Here is a 23186-nt window from a genome sequence, read left to right on the forward strand (position 1 = left end):
TTCTGTAAAAATAGCCACTGGCTGTCGAAATTGAGACGCAACACCGTACGCCACTAAAACTTGTCACTACAAAACAAATTACTTGGATAAAGACGGAAATTTCGTCCAGTTGGTAAGCACTAAGCAAAACAGTTAAATATGCGACCAACTTTTCAAGCAACAATTTTAAGAATGACGAGAATAGATTGCAATATTTCAAACGCACGTAAGCATCTCCTGTGACCTAATAATGATAAGCATTATGAAGCTATTCAAGCACCTGTTGGCTTTGGCTTACACCATATCTCGTAATTCAAGATTTAACGATGATGTAATGTTATGCTGCAGCTGCAATGTTTTACAGGTCTTGCAAACGATGGAGCAATCTGATTTGGTGAACAATTGTCTGGAACATAGTGACCCCTAGTTATGACATTCTGACATGGCATAACTAAAGAATAATTGACGACAATCGTGAGCCAATGAATAAAAACACACGATACACAAATTGTTTGAATCACTCACGTTTAAGTTAATACGCAAATACAAAGGGGATGCAAAGAATGAACAGCAATAAGAATAATACGCGACGATACATGAAATTGGTACCATAGGTACACGCTAAAGTGACGCTATGTACATTGGTTGCGATAATAGCCGACTGTTCGGGGCTCAGACAAAGGTCGACCACCGCAGACAGAACCAGGCTCAAACCCTAACACTTAAGTGTTCTTTACGGGGGCGAGGCACGAAATATCCCTTAACACGTAGTCTACTTTCACTTTCCCCGTACTCTCATCATAGTTGCAAACGGCAACTTTAGCTCTCCGAACCACAGGCTTCCCTTTCCTAATTTGTGGGACTACCTCATGCACCCTCCCAAGTTGATACTTCCCACGTTTACCAATGTCTTGGAGAGAACCCACCACTACAAGTTGACCAGGCTCCAAATTCTCGGCCATTTTTAACCATTTTTTCCGGCCCTGAAGCCCTGGCAAGTAAAAATCGATCCATTTGCTCCAAAACTGCTGAGAATGTGCCAAATTGAACCGATAATCCCTTCTTAATTGGTCACGATCATGTGATTGCCCAACAGCACAGTATGGGTTTAAGTATGGGGTCAACAGTGAGGCAGGGGTGATGACAGTAAAATCCCTAGGGTCGTCACTCAAAGGTACCAAAGGGCGTTCGTTCACGATCCGAACAGCACTGCTCGTGTACGTAAGCAGTTCAATAAAATTAGGCTTACGTATTGAAGTGTCCAAAATGTGAAAAAAGTGCTTATAGTCATATCGGCCACGAAACCAAATCTACTAAGCCGAAATCTAGCCAAGACATCTACCAGAGGGTTTAACAAATCAGGACCCGAAAACATTACATCATTAACACAAGTTCCTCGAAATTCAGACTTGCCATCGTAAACAATGCGCTTTTTTAATTGTGACGTCACAAAGTATGGTAAATACCACTCAAATCCCTTTACATTTCCTGCTTCACCAGCACGCTCAATATAACCATTAGATTTAAGATCTTTCATGGTGTCAGCAAGGAAATCACGAAGTTCAGGTTGTTTTAAAGCCTTCTTTCTCAAAGCAGCAGCTCTATCTGACGCCAACACATAATTGTTAGGTAAATCAATATCTTCCTTCAACGGTACAGGTATCTCAAATCGACCATCTTTCAACTCAATATTCGGTTCAACAAGTTCTCTAGCCAAAATGTCATTGCGAGACAATTCACAGGTTTCATTTTGCAACGTCAAATCCTGAATGACTTTGTTCAGGTCTGCTATTTCCATATCACGAGACTCAATTTTACGCTGAAAGCCAGAGATGACATCCGACTCTGAAGACGTCTGCACTCTGCACACATTAGCAATGCTTTCATCTAAGGGTGACTTACCACCACAAGCCAACCAACCGAGCGGAGTGAGCAAAGCATGTGGTTCACTACGATTCTCACCAACACGCTCTTCTTTAGCCCACATCAAATAAGCGTTGTCGTTACCAATCAGTATATCTACAGTACTACATTCACTTAAATTAAACATATTCACGTCATGAAAATGACGGAAGCCACTTAAATCCTGCTTATGCGGTAAAGTTTTAACATCGTCAGCCCAAATAAGCTGGGTTAACCACCGAGGTTATATCACAAAACAGTTCATCCGTCTCTAACGACTTGATGTTGAGTTTAACCAGGTCAGCACAAGTAGCTTTCTGACCAGCCAGGGTATCCATTTTAAACGACGCTTTATCGTACGGTTTAACGCCAAGTTCGCACACCAAATCACTCGAAACAAACGTCAACTGCGAACCAGGATCATGCTGACAATACACCAACTTCGATTTACCGGTCATTGGATTCAAAACACGAGCAGCAGTAACGCGGTTAAAGGCTGCTTTAACATTTCCAATCTTAACATTACGCACAGGAACTCTGGCACCAGCATAATCTTTGCCGATCGAATCCAGAGAATCACGTGACGTCACGTAAAAATCATGCAGAAGAAAATAGTGTTTCCTATCGTTGTTAGGCCCACATTGACGACAGTTGTTTGCATGATTACAGTCCCTAACCATATGCTGGCGCAAACAATTCAAACATTTGCCAGCTTTCACAATAACATCTCTCCGATCTTTAGGTGTCAAGCGCAAAAAATCGTTACAATTAGACAAAAAATGATGTTCAACTTGACCACGTGACGAACAATAAATGCATGCCGGTAGGTTTTTACGTCTGGCCTCACCACCGCGCGGTGCGCCAACAGCAGTCGAGTACTGCGAACTCCCTGGCATCACATTATCATGGGGTTTTACCGACGTCTGCCTAACCGGACATGAAGACAATTTTCCTTTGCCAAACTTTTTAAAATGCTGCGACTCGCCAGAATCGCCCATTAACATAATGCTAAAATCAGTCGACTTACGGGTTTCCTCCCGTACTACAAATTCAAACAAACTCTGAAAAGTAGGCTCATTAGTGCTACCATACTGATCACCTAAAAAGTCAAGATAACGCTGCTTAGCGTCAAACGGGAGTTGCTTAGCCGAATCCAAAACAAAACGTCCTTCCAATTTATCACGCTGACCATAAGCTTGCGCGTAAAGCAGACACTGCGACAATTCATCTTTAAACTCTTTCAAATCACTGGAAGAGATCGAAGTTAATTTGCTACCATAGCGATACTTTCTAATTTCCGGTTCGGCGAAAAGACCTCCACGAACTCCAAAACGTTGGGACAAGCGATCTAACGACATTTCTATCCTGTCTTCCTCTGACAAGCCAGGAGTGTCGGAAACCAAATTAGCAATCGTTTGAGCAGCTGTCCTAACACTAGCTGCTTGTAACAAAGTCAAACGAGTTCCTTTAAAGGGCGAAGCTGCCATTAAGGCCGTAACACGATTTTTAAAGAAGATAAATGGCATATTATTACCATCGTAACCAATCAAGGCCGCCTTATCGAAAAACGTCCTACTATTTTCGTATTCAAAAAAGCAATCCTGCTGTTGACAACTCGATTTAGCGGGAGAAGACAAGCTATATCCCTTAAGGGGGTGAGGGGGCTCAGTCACATGCACAGCCCGATCACGATCCTCACAAACGTTAAAATCAGGAGACGCGATACGCCTCTCACAATCACGCAAATTACGTGTAGCTGGGCGATCAAAAACTAGCGGCGCAGAAAACTGTGAAGAGGGCAAAACATTACTGCTAATGGCGGCCCCGTGACCTGTACGCTCTGGGGGAGGAGTTCGGCTAAAATTCGCAGGCCTTGGCTCTAGATCCTTTGGAAGATCCTTAGCCGCGGCCCCGAGACCTCCTGAAATAGCTTGAAAACGTGTGGATTGCACTGGTCCACTTACAGATTGAACAGGCGTCTGGAAAAGGTTATGTAAATTAAACTGTGATTGATGTTCACTTCTGGAATGGCTAGAAGAGCCCTTGTTAGAACTACGCCGGGAGCCCAACTCTGATCGATATTCAGCTAAAACTACCTCTTTACGTTGTTCAGCCCTCAACTGAGCGTCTTTGAGTGCGAACTCAGCAGCTCTCGCTTCGGCTTTTGCGGCGGCCTCAGCAGCTCTCGCTTCGGCCTCAGCTCTCGCGGCGGCCTCTGCTCGTACGGCCTCAGCAGCTCTCGCGTCGGCCTCAGCTCTCGCGGCAGCCTCTGCGCGTACGGCCTCAGCAGCTCTTGCTTCGGCCTCAGCTTGGATCTGGAGCTCCTCTCTTCTTAGCTGTAGGTTAATTTGTGCAACTATCCGAGACGAACTCTTAGACATCCTAGTGCTTACATTTGAGGCGCTATCCTCAGGATGTATGTCAGCATCCAACATATCTGAGAACTCACTTACTTTTTGTTCGAAGTTATTTTTGCAATTATAGGGGAGTCCGGGGCAAGTTGTGCAATGGGGCAAGTTGTGCAATGGGGCAAGTTGTGCAATCCCCGTTTGAAAGGAAATAAAGAGCGTAATGAATCTTTAACGCCATTATTATATTTTACCTATAATGCCTTTGAAGCACGTGAATTGCAGTTATCAGTTTTTTGGGCAGGTTAGGCTTGATCAACGATATAAGGTGTTTAGGTCTTAGGATCTAAATTCGGATGCAAATGAAATTTTGATTTTTTGGATGCACAATAGAACTAGTCAAACATTAGCAGTAGGGGTCAGTAGACATGTGATGTAGTTGTATTTTCGCAGGTAAAATTTTTTTGTACATTTGTTGGTTTTCTTGAAATTTTTTGTTCTTTAAAAAAAGTGCGAATGGGGCAAGTTGTGCAATTGATGACGGGGCAAGTTGTGCAACTGTAATATGATCGTAATATGTTGCTCAACTTGCCCCTGGCACTAGTGTTGCTCAACTTACCCCATGGTGCTACACAGCTTGCCCACCATGGTGTTGCACAACTTTCCCCGGAAAAAAAATCCGGGGCAAGTTGCGCAATCGTTACTTAAACTTGAATACAGTGCAAAATAATAAATAAAACCAACCAGTTTTTTTCTTAAAACTTGGCTTATTAGCATGTTTTTGAAATGCAATACTTGAGTCTTCGAAAACGTTAGTAAAATAAAAATATTAGATTTAAAAAAAATCCTGCTCAACTTGCCCCGGTTTCTCCCCTATTTGCAAAAAGCCCGGGTGTTTTTTTTGTGTTGTTTAAAAACTATTTGACAAAGGTAGTTTCACGCTTATTTCACTTCAAAATGAATTTCGGAGTTAGAGCAGGAGCCGGAGAATACTTTCGGAGCAGGACCGGGGCCGGAGTCAAAAAAGTGACTTCTCTCGTTCACCTCTGCTAGTGCTGGGCATGTGGTGAATGCAAAAGTTAATGAAGAAAGGTTAGGATTGGTCAGATAAGTAACTTGACTATGTTTTAACAAGATGCTATGTTTGAGCCTTGGTAGAGAGCTTGGCTTGTATCAGATACATATGATATAACACTCAGTAACGTTAACGGATTTAACATTAAACACAAAAAAAACATGAAAAAACTACTAAATCCAACGTTTTCGACACCACATAGTGTCCTCTTCAGAAATAATTATAAGCTACATCTAAAAGAAATAAAAAAAATGAATTTAAAAATTTTACATTAAAGATATACAAACGACACCTCTCAACAGCACCATCAACAACGGACACACGAATTTAATGCAGGATACACAAATTGGCGAGGGACAGATCACAAGATATGCACAACACAAAATAATAGTTTTATTGCAGCCTGATACTATCATTGGGCACAGATGTCCAATTCTACAGTAAAATGTTGTGTGGTGTGCAATACGCCTAAGCAAACATCACACTTTTTGCCCAAAACAAAGGGGGCCCGGAGTGAGAGGGGGTCCGGAATGACTCTTCGTACCCCCAGTGAAAATTTCTCTCAGAGGCCTTGTTGAACAACTAAAGAAAGCTGCCTTGTTATCCAAGCAGCCTACGTGAGCAATTTCAAATCTATGCTTCTCTACATTTTGTGGATTAGGCCTACAGTCCTAAACGAGGTTCAATCGACTAACCTATTTACAGTGATGTACGCGCATACAAAAAATATTGACGCCGTCAGCGCAAACGCAAACGTTCGAAAAACTATACGCCGCATGCGTCAACGCAACTTGTAAAAAAAGTTGGCGGCGTCAGCGTTAGCGCATACTCTAGCGCAAACTCATTTTGTTTGCTAGGTGCCCAACATTCACACGGTATAAACCACTCGAAACAACACACTTTTCAAGCCACTTCGCGATTTCTCGTTACAAGAAATTATCTTTTTGGCCGGAAGGCACATCTGGCATTGAAAATATAAGTTTTTGCCTTACGAAGAAGAGCTTAAAATACTTTTCCATGTAGGGCCATGGATTTGTATTATCATGCTCCATTTCACTTGGAGATTAGTATTACCGTAAGTTATTCCCTGAATACAATAGTGTAGTGTAAGAAACTGTAGCATATGCCTATCAAGAAAATTCTAGTAATATACTAACTGTCGCTCCTAGTAATATAGGCTACTAACTGTCGCTCCCTAAAAATCCATTATAAAAAACACTCTTTTTAAAATAATTCCGTTTGAATAAGACTAATGTTGCTTTTAATACCATAATTCTCTCAGTAAGCTCTAGGCCTATGCTTTTTTCTGATAAGATTTTTAAAAAGTGGGTTAATGGAAGACAAAACTGCCAGACACAAGCAAGTTTAGATTCTGAACTACACAACTCTTTGTTATTAGCATTCAGGGATAGTTAGCATTACGGTACTAGTGTTATTAGCAGTAGGCTACTCAAAAGCCTCTCACAATTGGCCCCTGGATGCATGTTTTGCTAAACTGCTCATCAAGTTACAAAACATATATAATTACATACTTACGCAACAGAATGTATAAATTGTCAAGTAAAAATTACCTTAGCTTAATTGATAGCCTACTGTATGTAGGCCTACACATTACTACGCAGTCTACGCTACATAGCCTACAACAAGAATAACCGGCAAAGTAATGTAGGCCTACTACATATAACATACAGAGTACGGTACAACATTATGCAAGCAATCACGGTTGGAGACCAAATATTTGAGTTTGTTTAGATACATAGGCTGCACTGCTCATTGCCTGAGAAGTTTCTGATTTGCCCCAAAATGCAAGACTTAACTAATATAAATTAAAGTGCTCACAATTGCTTACAAACGCCTTCAACACTGCTTGACTAAAAAAACTTCACACTACGAAGCCAAGTCATTGTTTACATTTTACATGGAGCGGCATTACCAACATACCTACTGTACTTGCTTGCTTACATTACATTCCTGTTCTGACCCGTAATTTCTCAGTAGGCCTAAGTTGTTTTAACTAATTCTTTCTTTTTTTCTGCAAGACTTCAGTCTCCACGTGGGACTCTAGCGTCAAAGGCATATATACAAACAAACTCCAGCTGACTGAACAATAGATGACACTGTGACACAACACTAGAACAATGGGCAATTGCAAGACGTTAACATTTCGCAGTTTGACAAAAAAAATTGCAAACAACAACTAAGACATTAAAAAGTATGCGTTGACGCTATGCGCTAAAAAACCGCGAAAACTTTACGGCGCATCCTCAAGCGCAAACTATCCAAAAAAATGTGGCCGCAAGCGTTAGCGCAAACAAAAAGTCTACGCCGCATGTATGCGGCGTAGAATTTGCGGCGCATACGTACATCTCTGCCTATTTATACTGCGATAAAGAACTGTCCAATGGACAATTAACTTATGAATTTAATAAAATTAAAGAAAAATGTTAAAGAAAGTTAAAGAAAATCAAATTTAGAGAAAGCAGGAAAAAAGACCAGGCTACTCGAAAGCTTAAGTTGTTGTAGGAACTATGAATTAAAATGAAAAAGATTTGATTTATCTGGGAACGGAACGCTCCAACAACTCCACTTCACCAGCTCAATCATACAAGCAGAATTTATTCTATCGTATGTTGCGAAAGATTCGCTAGCTGTTGATCACTGGTCAACACAATTTTTGGTTCAACAAAGATAAGATGAGTTTTCGAGGTAGGAGAATCTGAAAATGAAGTCCGTTTTCCCCATATCAAATCTGTGTTTTTCTCTGCAACCATCACACATTAACCATTTCAGGACCAGTGCCACACTTATGTACCACAGATTAGACCTGTCCAAAATTAAATACTTTCATATTTTTTTAGCCTCTCGCATTAATTGCTATGGTTTTGACTATGAGAAATCCGAAAACCATTTTGACAACCATTTTGCACTTTGCACCAATGATGGGATATCCTGTCTCTAGAGCCCTAAACATTTCTTGTCTATTTTTGCCAAATACCCATTTTTGACTTGTTCTTTTTGCCTGAAGACCTGAAATAAATCTGGTATTTTTCTATTAGACTAAACCCATTGAGAAATTTCAAAAGATGTGTAGGCTATAAGTTGCCTGAAATAAGCATTAGGCAAAATGCCTTTTCACCACTAGTGGCGATAAGTGCTTTAATTCCCTCCACATTTCTCAAAATCATGCTAAACGTCCAGAAATTGATTTTTCAGTGGTGAGCCATCAGAGAGGCATTAGGTGAAAGTGTTTTCTATTGAAATATAGAGTTTCACAGGAATCACAGCCAGGATCATGGCTAAACAGGTCAAAAATGGGTGATTTTGGCAAAGCAAAAGGGCTCTTGAGGTGAGGTATCCCATCATTTAAAAAGCAAAATGGTTATTATTTTCGGATTTCACTTGGGGTACGAGGATTTCATTGGTACCGGGCCCAAAATATCTTCTCAACAGCCCTGGGTAGGCTACCTATCCCAGTGAGACATTTCAATCTACAGTTTAGGCTATGGCAGTGGTTCTCAAACTTTTTTGAGCGCGACCCAAATCTGAGTTTTATGAACATCTCACGACCCAAGCCTCAAACATCAAAAAATGTATTCTTTCTAATATACGTGAAATAGAAAAAGACACAGACAACTAGTTGTAGTACACAGTGCTATGAAACAAGGATTTATCACAAACAAATGACGGACTTGTTCTAGTTTGATTGATGAAACTGAAGTTTTTCCTTCTTAATATCTTTAATACACGGCTTTATTTTAGTGAGCGCAATGCGCAGACCGTCACCAGGATAGAGGCGATTGCGAGCCTTGGTTTTATTAACCGTCAGTGCCGAAAATCCTTGCCCGCGCAGATAGGCTACGAGGTCGCAAACGGGAGCAGAAAAGTCATTGTTTCGTCATCAATTATTGGCTTTCCTTTTTAACCGAATCCAGAATCGTCCAAGTGACGCTGTGGAAAAAAGTTGTCGATGGAACTGATCGTGATGCAGTTCGATAAGCACTTCCTGTAGTCCTGCAATATCCTCTGATGTCGTCAACCTTTGCCATAAACGGATTTCTGACCCACACCTGAGATGCCAGATTTATATCCGGGATGTAGCGATCGAACTCCGTGATTTAGAAGGTTTTCTAAATGCTCCAATAAGATGGGTTTCATGACATCAAATCTGCTAATTGCAATTTGATTCCATTCTTCCAGATACTCGTTCATGGATGGAAACGCTCCAGTTTCTTCTTCCAGAGTTGCAGCTTTTCTTTGAAGGCAGACTGCTTCTCAGAGAGAGTGATAATATTTTGATTTCTGCCTTGCATTGATGTCTTAAGATCGTTCACTGCGGTGAAGATGTCGTTTAAGTAACATAATTTTAACATCCACTCCTTGTAAAGCTGTGGAAAGTCTACCTAATGATTAGGCCTACATCAAAAATCCTGCAAAATATTATAGTCACGGCCGGTGCACTGAATTATCTCTGTTCGTAAACGTAAAAGAATGAACTGCATTCCTAGCTATTCCTCGTTGCACTGTCTGCCTCCCACTTATCTAAAATTGATAACAAACGCGATTCTCTGAAAAACCAAGCGAGTCTTAGCAGCTACTGTAGTTGGCTATGGCCATACTGTAGTGGCTGCCATCAAAACTCTCAGAAAACCACATGATGCATTACTCCAGGTTACTGAGATGAAGCCACATAAAATGCTTACGATGCAATAACTCAGTCATAATAGAAGTAATTCATAATTCAGTCATAATGGAATTGAAAATACTTGAAAAATGAAATGAATAAAGTTCGTTTAAGCAGAATTGAATCACCATAGCGCGACCCATTTTTTGACCCTGCGCGACCCATGTTTGGGTCGCGACCCATACTTTGAGAACCACTGGACTATGGCTATAGTTACGCTCAACTGCTGATAAAGAATCCCACCAGTAAATTTGGCCACGAAGTTCATAAAATCATCAAAATTTAACCTTAAACTGTGCAAATAATCCGGCAGCACTGGCTTGGATTAAGTTGCAGAAACAAATGACTAATTTTATTACAAAAATTCATTGAAAGAATTCATTTAGTGTTAGATGTTTGTTGAAATATGCAAAATTTCTCGTTTCCGTAAATGTTGTTGTTTAACAGAAACAAAATTTACATTTAGTATTTGGACATTAAGCTAACGCAATAAAGTGTTGCTTTTGTTTTGTTCCCGATTTTTTCTGCATTCAAGGAAAAACCAAAGTTGCAATGGGTTTTCTGTGCTTTAGATGTATACCCGTAATTTGATTTTAAAGTTAGTTTGGCTGTGCTCAGTACAAATGGCAACCCTGCAAGAAAGGACCTTGTCCATTACTTACATGCTGTATCTTCAGTTCATGTGAAGTTGTTGGTTACAGAGTAGCGCGTAGTTAACTGTCTGCTAAGTAATGCACATATTTTTTTTTTGATAATTTATGACATTCAACTTCAAGTAAGCTCAGTCAAGCTGAATTTCTTAACTGTAAAAGTAAAGTCACCACAAAAACAGATTGATAAATTGAAGAACTTCAATCGAAAAACAAAGTGAAGCGATCCATTTATCACAAAAGTGCTTTTCTGGTCCACTTTATTTGGTCTAGTTAGATAGAGCGTAACTTTCGCAGTTGAGACGGAGCATGTCAAAGATAATTTCTTCGGAATTTTGTTTGTTTCAAACAACTATACAGCAGGCCTAGGATTCTCGAAAGCTTTGATTTCAGTGAGACTGAGGATCCTTTTCTTCATAACACACTTCATAATTATTGTGATCCCTCATCTGATTTTCGAAGTTTTTATGAAATGTGTTAGTTATTTTTGATAGGTAATCGGTAAAAATCATTTATTAAAAATGCGCTGTTGTTCTGGAAAGTATTCACGAAAACTGCAAAAGGATCTGCCAACCACGTGGCTTATATTATGAGGGATATGTAGCGTAATATATTATGAGGGACTTTTACCGTAAGAGAAATTATAAGAAATGTAGCCTAAGAAAGATTCTTACAGAAAACATTTACCTACATTCTTTTCTGCTAAAGGCCATTGTACATTATTTTCATGGCAGGTTGATATATTATGATGCACAGAATACTCGAACGACCTAGGCCCATGTGCTTAACTATGCTGCTTGTCTTCGCAGCTTTCATAATCTACGTGAAAAGAAGCGATAAACACTACTCCTTTTCGGAAAACCTCTTGTTTAATACACCGTTCACTCCTTTCCAAACAACAATAAATTCCTCTGGCTTAGATGTTTGGCAACATGGAGAAACCAGGCAAAGCATTTTAAAAGAAACAGATCTTAAAGACTTTCTTATGCATAACTGCCATGGAAATCATGAAAATACGATTATTCAATTGGAAAATACAAAAAAATATTTATCTTTCACCGAATATAAAAAGCATCTTGCTTATAATTTTACTTTGACATACAAAGATCCGGTATACAAGTCAAAAAGTCTCGGAGAACTATCTCTTCGCAGAGTAAGTATACATAAGTTTAAATAGTTTTAAATGCAGCATATCTTGAAAAATATAAATGCTCTACTGTCGTACTCGTAACAGAATGGCTATGCTTTGATTATATTATCGAGTTTAGTTTTTAATTGACTTTGAAATTGAACAAATGTTAGCACGCCATCTGGTTTTCATCTGCCCAAGATTTTGGCAAACAACGTATAGGCTACTACAGTCTAGATTAGGGTTACCATATTTGAAAAAGCAAAATTCCGGACAGTGCATGACTATTTCATGAGACCATATATGCGCTACCGAACTATTAGCCATAAAAATTAGTCAAGGATTCTATATCAAAATTTCACTAGGCTTCCTCTATGACATTTCAAGTAAATCTCTGATTATATGTGCGAAATCGCCTGCTTTTATAGTCTGTTGGAATGTTCTAGTAATTTTCGCAGCATGTGATCTATATCTAACCAATTCTGATTCAGCACAACGGTCAATAAGTTCAAGAAAGTTCCAAAGCTCCATAAAGTTCTAAGTGGTAAACATCATTGATAAATCAAACGCTCTGTTACATCATAATTTCGTACAACCTCGTAGTAAAAAAAATGGCAGTGTTGCACAGTACGATTGCAGATGCAGTAAAATGAGCTGGCTGAGCGAATTTTCTAGAAAAAAAATTTCTAATTCTCCCAAAACGCCCATCATAAAATTCCGGACATTTGAGCATTTTTTAAAATTCCTTCCGGACGCAAAATTTAACACTAAATTCCGGACATGTCCGGAATTTTCCGGACGGTATGGCAACCCTAGTCTAGATTCTAGAACAATTTATTACATTTCAATAGATTTAATTAAGGCAAGGAGTAGTCTATTTTTTGCATGGCTTAATCCTACGAATTCACAGATAGAGTGTTATTTTTTTGAGTCACGTTTGTCAAAAAAAATCTTTTGTGGATTGATATTTAAAAAAATCAAATTAAGCTTTATAGCCCACAAATCGAGGCTTGCAACAAAAAGGGCAAATTTTGTGGAATAATGTTTGAGAAAACGTTTGAAATAAATGTAAGAGTAGCGCACCAGAAAAATCTACGCCATCAACAAAATTAGTCCGAATAGGTGGGAAATCCTGCTAAATGAGGAAAATTTTAAAGAGAATTATACTTGGAGCCAATGAAAAAGTAGTCGAAATATACATATGGTGTGATTGTGTTAAGTTGCTATGCTGTTGACTTCTAACTTCTAAGGTCGATCAACATAGCAACTGTTTTTTTGTCTTGTTTTTTTTGTTTTGTTTATTTTTTGCTTATATAAATTGTTTAAAAAAAAAAATTCACTAGTCTTTTTTTTTCACTTTTTTCTAAATTTATAAAAAATTTATTAAGGTGTAGCGACCGTGCCATATTTTAAACTGATTGTCCTGCTTTGGCATCATGCACGCTAAAACGTCCGCGTTTTGCCGCTTCTACCTTTTTCTGGACCTCTGCTATGTTTGTCATATATTGTTTTTTTTTTCGTTGTGATGATCAGAAATAAAAACAAACTGAACTGAACTAAACTAATTTATAAAGTGGTGAAAAATCTCGGTCATTTTGAATAGATAATTTAGAGCCACCTAATTAAATTTATATCAAAAAAGCGTTTCGAAGACCATACTTTTTCTTTAGCAATAAAAATTTAATGATTATGATTATTTCGATATTATCATCTCTGTTTCAGGGTTGGGTTACCCCGAACCCCAGATCACGTTTGCATGACCCACACGAGCAAATTAATGTCTACTTACTAAACGATTTGTTAAGAAAAGAAACTAGGTTGAGGATTCTTTTGGGAGATGATGATCCGCTTCAGGTAACCCAAGAAAAGCATTTAATCTTCTTCTTAAAGGCTTTTTAAAAATGCCTGGTGAACAGCCCCATTCAATTTTCATTATACAGTATAGCCTACACGTATATGTATTTGCAAATCCAATAAAAAGTATACCAATGCTCAATGTAATTATGTAATTTGGTAACGATAAGGCTAAACAGCGGGCCGTCTGCATATGTACAGTTGTACAAACTTGATTTTTTCAGATTCCAGAAGTTCTTGAAGAGTTAAAGACTTCGAAGTATAAAGTTCCAAATATCGTTCATTTCATTTGGTTTGGAGCTGAAAGAAGATTTAGAGTTGACCATTACATGGCGTGTGTAACTTGCAAGAGATTTTAAATGACACTTGTGTTTTTGTCACCATTTTCTCATTTAAACATGCAATTGTTAATATTCTTGAGAAGGGCACAATGTGAAGCCGAAAATGTTTAAATTAGCTTTGTTTCGTTTTAATTTGTACGTAGTTTGAATAATGTTTGTTTGTTTGTTGTCGAATTTCACTTCATGGTGTGACAAAAAATAAAATATTCGATGACAAAGTCTTGATGTTTAGGTTTATAGGAGCATTGCGCTATCAACAACCAAAAGTCATTTTGTTTCATCACAATGCGGTGCCTGTTGGCGAATATTGGAAGATAGCAACTCAGTTTGCGGGTGTGCGCTTGAAAATGGTCAAACGAACTCCACCACAGACAATATTTGGCCACAGTATCAGTGTAAATATTTTTGCCAACAAAGTTATAGATGTTTCTCGGCAGCCGATTGTAGCAAGAATTAACAGCGGTCGACACCGTGTTAGTGCTAAGCCTTGTGCTGATAGCCGGGAAGAACGCCCCTTTCTTCACAAAGTTATAGATATTTATCTAATTATGTAATCGATGTCTTAAAGTTTTGTGTATCTTCCTAAAAGGTCAACAATCTCTAATACGCAATAATACATTGTGAAAGTACGAATTTTTGTAAGGAATTCACTTTACATTTGTTTCATTTACAGTAGTTCTTGTTGTTATAGTTTTATCTCACATAATGTTATGTTTTTTAACGCAACCTCGATGGTTCTTGACGTAATCTTGTCCGTCGTTGTCTTACACAATTTACCATTGGTCTGTGATCATTACAGTATTCAATCATGTACTTCTAGACTACCTATGGTGGCGGAACGGTACCGCGGGTGAAATATCTAGCAGCACGGGTTCGACACTTGGTGGTGACAACAAACAATACTACAATTACAAACTAAAAGTAGTCTAGAAGTACAGAATTCAATCGAGAAAGTTAATTCTTATTGTAATTGAGTCGTTCATTTTTGCTTTTCCTTGTAGGTAATTGAACATCAAGCAGATGTTGCAAGATTGCAACTAATGATGGAGGTTGGAGGAATATATATTGATACCGATAGCGTATTTTTAAAATCGGTCGATTTTTTTCGAAATTTTGAAATGGTACTTGCAGAATCAGATTGGGCAGTCTTAGGTAAGATGTATGAAAATGTGACAGCCAAGGCTAGGATTACATGATGCAACTTATTTGTGGTCTACGTTTTGATGAAATTATTTGATTATATTTTATCGTATTGTGTTGTATTATACATTTCGTGTAACGTATAGCAGTAGTCAGCAGGGTAGCCTGTATTGTGTACGTGAACCCAAGTGTAGGTTATATTAGATTATAAATTGGATACAGCCATGTCTTAAACTTATTTGTGTGAAGGGATTTCCAGTCTTGTTGACATCAAATAAACAAAGCAGCTCCCTATTTGACTTTAACTTTTTAATGCTGGAGAAAGATAATTTAGAAAAGACTAACACCACGTTTTTTTCCAATTGCCTCTGGTGGTATAGGCAAAAAGGATAAACCAACGGCGACAATCCAAGTTAGGCAAGAACAACAATTGCTATTATCACATTTTTACGGGGTCTCTTTTACGGGGTTCTTGTATAGTGCCAAACAAAGACTAATATGCAATTGATTGAGTTTCGCTTTTAGCAGCATGATCGTTGCTTACTTCACTGTGTAGATTCTAACGATCTTTTTAAGCCTGATGCTGCGAGTTAGTTGTGGCAATATCGAATTACACGAGCTTTCGGAACACAGTTCCCTAGTCATGTGCTATGACGAATGGTGTTGAATTCAGTGAGTGGTTCTTTCATGTGGCTCTTTGGTTTAGCTTGAGGCTGCCGGCTGTTGAGTTTCTGTGCTGTTAGGCGCTATTGTTGTGAAATTTTGTTGAATCAGTTGTTAGTAGATTAGGTGACGTAGTTCTTCCCTTTCGGCACGGTTGTTGATTCTTGGATTTTTGGACAGACACCATACAACCCAATACATTTCAAATTTCCTTATATGAGCGGCGACGCGGATCGTAAAATAAAGAAAATCTTCAAAGACCTGGACTTGCCAGTCCGCCTCTTTCGACGGTCACGAACCCTCCGAAACGCACTTAAAAAATCACAAAAATCCGAACCTTGCCGGCTGCAAAACTACCAGCTACGGAACGACGACATGTGTACTAGGGTGGGCCGTCAATGCACCTTTTTTGTCAAATCACTTAGCAACTCGGCTCAGATAGGAGGCTTAGGTCACAAACAATTAATCTAAAAAAATTTTTTAAATCGGGCGGCGGGAAGACGCCGCACAAAAAAATCAATATCACCTAAATACAATAAAAAACGTTTTTTTTTTCCAAAAAAAAATAAAAAGTGCGGTAATTAAAAAAGTAAAAAATACACAAAACGACGTAAACACAGTCAAAAACAATCACAGAACGTAATCTTTCTTTGACTCAAAACGTGAACGCTGTGAGCGAGCAGCAGTTCGCGTCAGAATGAGTTCATGTCTGCGGTCATGGCCGATGACTTCATCGCTCACTTCGGTGACGAGTTTGATTGCGCGCTCAACTGCTTGTGTGCTGCACGGAAAACTGTCAATCGATGTAGGAAAATCGGTCTCGACGAAAAGCTCTGTGAGCTGTTGGATGCTGAAATCGCGTAAAATTGGTGGCTCAGTGAGCTTCTGCTCGCTCCACCGGAGCAACGAGTTTGTTGTCAAGTCTGTGTACTCAAAGTTTATTTTGGGAATTTCGAAACGACGTATCCCACCCGTGTAATCGTCCCTTGCTTTCTGGATCCGATGAACTGCGAGCTTACGCATTGGCTTAGACTCGTCATGCAGAAGAGCCAACACTACATTCTCCGGATGCGCAGCGAAGGCGTTTGTCTGTAGGCAACTGTCGACGACTTTTTTTAATTGGCCTGTCAGATAGCGAGTCAGCTTAACCAACCGAAGGAAAGACCGAGCAGCGAAGTGAATCTTATTGTTTCGCTTGATAGTAAACCACATGGGAGCGTAAACTTTAACGATGTACTTCGTCATTTCTATCAGCGCCTCTGTTGGTTCTGGCTCCGAGATATAAAGTCGGCATATCCTTGAAGCGAGAGTAAGCCATCGTGCAGGACCCTGTTTTCCTGGATCACGGAATCGAATGCTTTCTGGAGGCAGACTTCCCTCGATGACCAACACGATATCGAGCAGATACTTTTGATCGCCGCTAATATCCATCACCTCATCGACTTCTGTCAGGTTGGATTTTATCTTCTCGAACTCGACGACTGCAAATTCTCCCATTTTGTACTTATCATTAGCGACGACACGGCCGATAAATCCTTTGAAGGTTTGCGGTCCTGATGATTTCCCGTCCAACTCGCCGAAGAGATGGCGAAGCGGGAGTTCGTTGAGGTGAAACTGGCAAATCGACCATTGTACCGCACTCCCGATATGTTGCTCAATGCTGGTGATGGCTCCTGTGTGCTTACCTGTATTGACGGCAGTTCCGTCGCAGCCAACGACCTGAATGCCTTTCACGTCAGTTCCTTTGACTTCAAGAGCAGTCAACATCGTTTTGGCAATCTTGTTCCCAGTTGAACGCCCTTGAATGGAATCGTGGTCGATATATTCACCTCCTGGGTATTTCAGCATCATGTAGTGGTCTTCGATTGATTTTTGACGATAGCCAGTTATGCCATTCAATGTAAGGGCTTTATCCTTTCTGCCGTCAAAGTAAAGGCCTTGGAATATTGTGCCGAGCGAAATTGAAGCAAAGTGATTCATCTCTAAACGAAGCCGTTTTCGTGCACGAACGAGCTTGTTTTTATCCACTACCATCATCCGATTGAAATCATCTTTTGTGTCCAGTAATGTTGCGGTGGCGAGGGCAGCTGCTGCTCTACTCGAAATTCCATACCTTTCCGCCTCACGCGCAACTGTACGAAGATCGAAAGTACATCGCTCCTGCTCTTCTTCGATTTCTTCTCTGCCGATCGAGCACTCTGAAGGGAAGCGCCTTCTAGGAGTTTCTTCTGTATTGTCGTCATCCGAGTCTTGAGTACATTCTTCGCGTTCTTCCCGCTCTTTTTCTCGTTTCTCTCTCAAAAGCAATTGCTCCTTCCGCTCGTCCCTCTTCTTCTCAGATTTCACCGCCTTCCAATCCAATGAAACCAATGCGTGCTTCGCGTTGGTCTTTAACAAAATCAACCTCGCGTGAATGCAGCGATTTGTCGTCAACGACGTCGAAAAGAGTGTCGAGGCAAAGACTGGCCTTCATTGAAGCTTTCCATTCAGCCGTCTTTCTCGCCGTGGGGATTTTATTCTTCATCTTAACCATGGCCCATTGCTTCAGAATCTTCTTGATCACTCCCTCACGCGTAATGATCGCCACTGTGGCGAAATTGTAGATGCTTGTTATCTTAGTCGCCACTGCTTCCGCCATTTCGCGCAGCCCCATTTCCTTCTTGCAATCTCCGGTGTCCTTCTTCTTCATGATTTTGTATTGTTCTTTCACTTGGGCGCAATATCGGAGAACGTCACCACTGGTGGGAAGAACCAGTTCATTCATTTCTTTGGCAAAGCCGAACACCGGATCAGCAGATCGAGTATATGCGGCCATGTTATAACTATTGCAGACCAATTAACTGCAATTAATTGGTAAACTGCCACCGGTAGCCTATTGTATTCAATCAATCAATGTAAAATTCGACGTAGGTTATCGCCACCACTACGAATTACTGTACTGAATACCTGTAATAAATTGCGAATTTTGTTTTAAATTTCCCTCCACTATTGTGAATAAACTTTTCACTGAAACAGAACCCAATTGTACTTGCTTCAGTCAGTAGGCCAATACCCTACCTGTTTGCCTTCTCTGAGCACTAATATATACCTGATACCTGAGTACTGTGAGTAGTCCATATTACCTTGCCTTCACTTTTATATCTACCTTACCTGCAATGCTCATACCATGCCTTCACCTTTTATATAGGCTACCAAGTAGCCTACTTACTTGCATACCCTGCCATCACCTTTTATGTAGGCTACCAAGTACTTAGGCTACCGTACTTGTATACGCCTTCATCATCTTAGGCTATCGTACTTGTATACGCCTTCATCATCACCAAGTAGCCTACTTACTTGCATACCAAACCTTCACCTTTTATATAGGCTACCAAGAAGCCTACTTACTTGTACCCTGCCATCACCTTTTATATAGGCTACCAAGTACTTAGGCTACTTGTATACCCTGCCTTTACCATTTATATAGGCTACCAAGTAGCCTACTTGCATGTTTAACTGTATGATGATTGATGAATCAACCATGTTTGATGGGTGTGCGGCACACAAACTCTGAATATACGCCACTGCAATATCTAGGGTTGCCATCGACATGAACCCCAAAATAAGGACAACAGTAAAATTAAGTTTTCATACAAAGTAAAACAAACGTTTTTGAACAAACCTCAGCATTTATACGAGCCATTATATATATCACATGCCATATTGTTTGCCAGAAACAATGTGTTCCAGCAACTCATTGTTCGTAAAAAAATACTTTGTGCATCTCAAGACAACTCAGGTCTAGGTTTACTTTTACTGTAGTAGGGATTTGGCTGTCATTCCACTAAGTTTATTCACTAATTGTTGAAAATAAGACAAAATAAGGACTCAAGTCAAAAAGAAGGACATTTCCTAGCAATAAGGACAGTAATATTTTCTAAGATAGAGTTCTTCAAAATAAGGACAAATCTTAGAAATAAGGACGTTATGGCAACCCTGTCAATATCCCTGGAATGGGTGATTTACCGATTAGGTCCCAGTTGTGCGCCGTCTTCCTGGCGTTCAATTAAAAAATGGTTTTCGATTTCGCCATTTACTCGACAAACCTCCTAAGAAACTCGAGTTGCTAAGCGATCTGTTTCCGACGGCCCACCCTAATGTGTACCACCAAGAACTGTGTCTACAAGATCACATGCAAAAAATGCAGGGAAAGCTATATAGGCAGCACGATCCGCCCACTCCACTCCCGCATCAAAGAACACCTTAGTTCAGATAAAAGTTCGGTCTTTGATCATCAACAACAGTGCCACGCCGACTTTGAATTTAAAATTATTGCCAGAGAAAATGACGCGGTACAATTACGTTTCAAAGAGGCCATATTCATCAGCAGGCAAAATCAACAACCGTGCCGAAAGGGAAGAACTACGTCACCTAATCTACTAACAACTGATTCAACAAAATTTCACAATAGCGCCTAACAGCACAGAAACTCAACAGCCGGCAGCCTCAAGCTAAACCAAAGAGCCACATGAAAGAACCACTCACTGAATTCAACACCATTCGTCATAGCACATGACTAGGGAACTGTGTTCCGAAAGCTCGTGTAATTCGATATTGCCACAACTAACTCGCAGCATCAGGCTTAAAAAGATCGTTAGAATCTACACAGTGAAATAAAAGACTAATAATTTATTTATCTGATAATAAATAGCATTAAATTTAAAATATTACTTTTCAGCCAATGGAATAATTCTTGCTAACCGCAATGCGTGGTTTTTGAGAAGGTGGTATCATGAATATAAATACTTCAAGGATGACCTGTAAGTAAAATGAATCTATAACCACTTTCATAAAATAATTAATTCTAGTCTATCTACTTACTGAGTGAAATGATTATCTATTCTATATGGACTGACTATCATTGACAGTTAACAGAGCAAAAAACGAAGAGATGCAGAACTTACTTTTCTGATTATTTTTATCGCACGACACATCTATTTGTATTCATCCCTAATTTGGATCATTCAAAGAAAGATTTTGCTGAAAAGTTTAGTGACGAAGTTTCATCTCGGAATACTGAATTTTGTGGCTACTGGTCTGGAGTGCAAAACCCAGATTTGAAAACAAATTATTAAACTTGTGTTAAATGACCTAATTTCAGATGGGGGTTTAATTCAGTTTTGGTTCCTTGGGGCATCGCCCAGTACTTTCCAGACAAGATTCGAGTAGCAAAGGGAACTATATGTCGACCAAGTTGGACGGAAGTTGAACTTATTTATAAAAATATCATCAACTGGAAGCAGATCTACATAATGCATTTGTATTCAAGGTAAAAGATATCTGCAACACAGTCTTGGTTGTGCCTTTTTTAGTTTGTTATGGGAGGCGTTGTCTAATTTATTATCAACACGAAGGTAAAACTGAAGAACTGCATTTTACACATTATAATTGGTTGAAAAGGAGATGTAACCGTTGAAAACAAAATGAAAACGAACACATTGAAATTTCTTGTTGCCATAAGCAGACAAGCCAAGCGTTGGTAGGAGGTCTAAGGTCTTATAGGGACTACTTTTAAATAGAATTGTTTCAATGTGTGTCGAGACAAAAGTATTTTTTACATTTACTTAGAGTAATGAAGAAGGAAGACGGTACCTCGGAAAGACCTCTCAAACAACTTGCCGTTCTTAACTCCACTTATGGAGAGGTTGCACGTCACGTGATTTGGGGAGACAAACGCATACGAGACGTCACAAACTGGATAGTGACGTGCAACTTAACTCAGTCATTGACAATGGGGAAAAAACTACCCACCATGTCTTAACTCATAACTTTTGCATACGTACGGATTAAATAGCCTAACTTTGTCGTTGTATCGAAGAAGCAGTCTTTAAAATGAGTGAAGGTACCAGCAGTCTACCCAGAAGGGAAGGTGACATTGGGCCATGCCCATGACTGATAACATTTTGTATTGAATATTATTTTTTCCCGTTATTTAGATGCATTTGCAATACCGAGTCAATTAGATTACATTGATTGAATTGTTACTGGTGGATTGATAACACCTTCTTTGGTAGCTTAATCCTTGTGACTTCGTATCCTTGCAGAGGCTTTTACTGACCAAAGCAAAGTTGCAGTTGCTAAGTAGGCTACAGTAGCAGCCTCACTCAGACTTCAGGTCAGATGCACCGATATTTGATCAATTACCGATGAGATACATCGACTGATTAAAAAACTTATTCCGCGGATTATTTTTTTCCTGATGCACTAACTGAAATCCGCCGATTACATTCCTTGATTACTGATTTGCGGAGAATGGTGGTTCAAACAGTAGGTTATCAAAATTGATATGGTTTTAGCTTAATTGAGCGCTTAGATTATTTAGTGTTGGTGCATTCAACCCTGAGTTTGCTACAGTAAAATACTTTACAAGGAACAAACAGAGTGATGTGAGTGGCAGTTGCATACAAGGACTTGGTAACGACTGCTTGGAGTTCATCCAAAATTTAAGATACGTCCTTTCATGTTTCCAGGGGCGCCGGAACGATTTTTGACTGGGGGGGCAAGTTCACGAAAAAAGGGCACTTTTGTTTAGTAAAAGGCCAATTTTTTTTTGAAGTTTTAAGATAAAGTATAGCAATAATGATAATCCGGTATACAAAGAAGGGCACCATGCTATGTTATAATGATGTAACCTACTGTCAAGCCTTAAAGCAACATGCGGCCATGGCCGCTAAGTAGTGCTTGAATGAACCGCCGGTGCTACCTCCTCAATCGGCCAAGTTTGGCCGCCGGTCTCTTCTAGCCAATTATTTAATTTCGCAATAGAATGATCGTGGATTAACTGTCGAAAATACGTAGTATCAAAGAATGATGCAAAATTAGGTCAGCGCGTCGTAATCGCCACTGTTGCATTGTGCGGAAATATTTGTTATTGATGGAATATACCCATCTGCGATCGCCAGCGCTGTAAGTCTTGTTTGTAATTCCCGACGTTTATTTTAACAAAGTCTTAATCCGAAGTGCTAATCGACTGGCAATTTTGTCGTTTTTATGTTGATTCGATGTTGTCGGACATTGAACCGTTGTTAAAAAGAAGAACTAATTTAGTTGACATCAATGGGGAAAACATTTTTTGATCATATTTTGCAAAAATTATGCTTCTTTTAGTAATGTACATCATTGAAATAGCTAAAACCTTAATTGCTAAGGCAACAGGGATCAGATGTCAGTAGATGTAACAGAAAAAATATTTCGCACTTGCTAGTGCATCGTCAGTTCTGATGAAGAGCAGTTAAAGCCTACAAGTAGGCTAATGTTTTATTCATTGAAATACTTATTTTATTACCTTGCCGTCATCGTCAACACAATCATGTCGAACGTTGTTTTTCGTTGCTAAAAAGAATTCTAGGGGAGTGGCAAACTTCTATTAAATCAGCCACATTGGA

The 23186-nt window shown here is 39.5% G+C and overlaps 1 protein-coding gene across 1 annotated transcript in view; it reads left to right on the forward strand.

Moving 5' to 3' along the window:
• The window catches only part of LOC145786614 (uncharacterized), a 74264-nt gene extending 52129 nt beyond the window's left edge, over positions 1–22135 (forward strand). The window contains exons 6-8 of the mRNA XM_082598303.1: positions 20480–20561; positions 20903–21070; positions 21370–22135. Coding sequence (XP_082454429.1) covers positions 20480–20561; positions 20903–21070; positions 21370–21562 — 443 coding nt within the window. The 3' untranslated portion in view covers positions 21563–22135. The remainder of the gene's footprint in view (positions 1–20479; positions 20562–20902; positions 21071–21369) is intronic.
• Positions 22136–23186: the final 1051 nt, after the last annotated feature.

This window comes from Aplidium turbinatum, chromosome 17, assembly GCF_918807975.1.
Source record: "Aplidium turbinatum chromosome 17, kaAplTurb1.1, whole genome shotgun sequence".
Classification (NCBI taxonomy): Eukaryota; Metazoa; Chordata; class Ascidiacea; order Aplousobranchia; family Polyclinidae; genus Aplidium; species Aplidium turbinatum.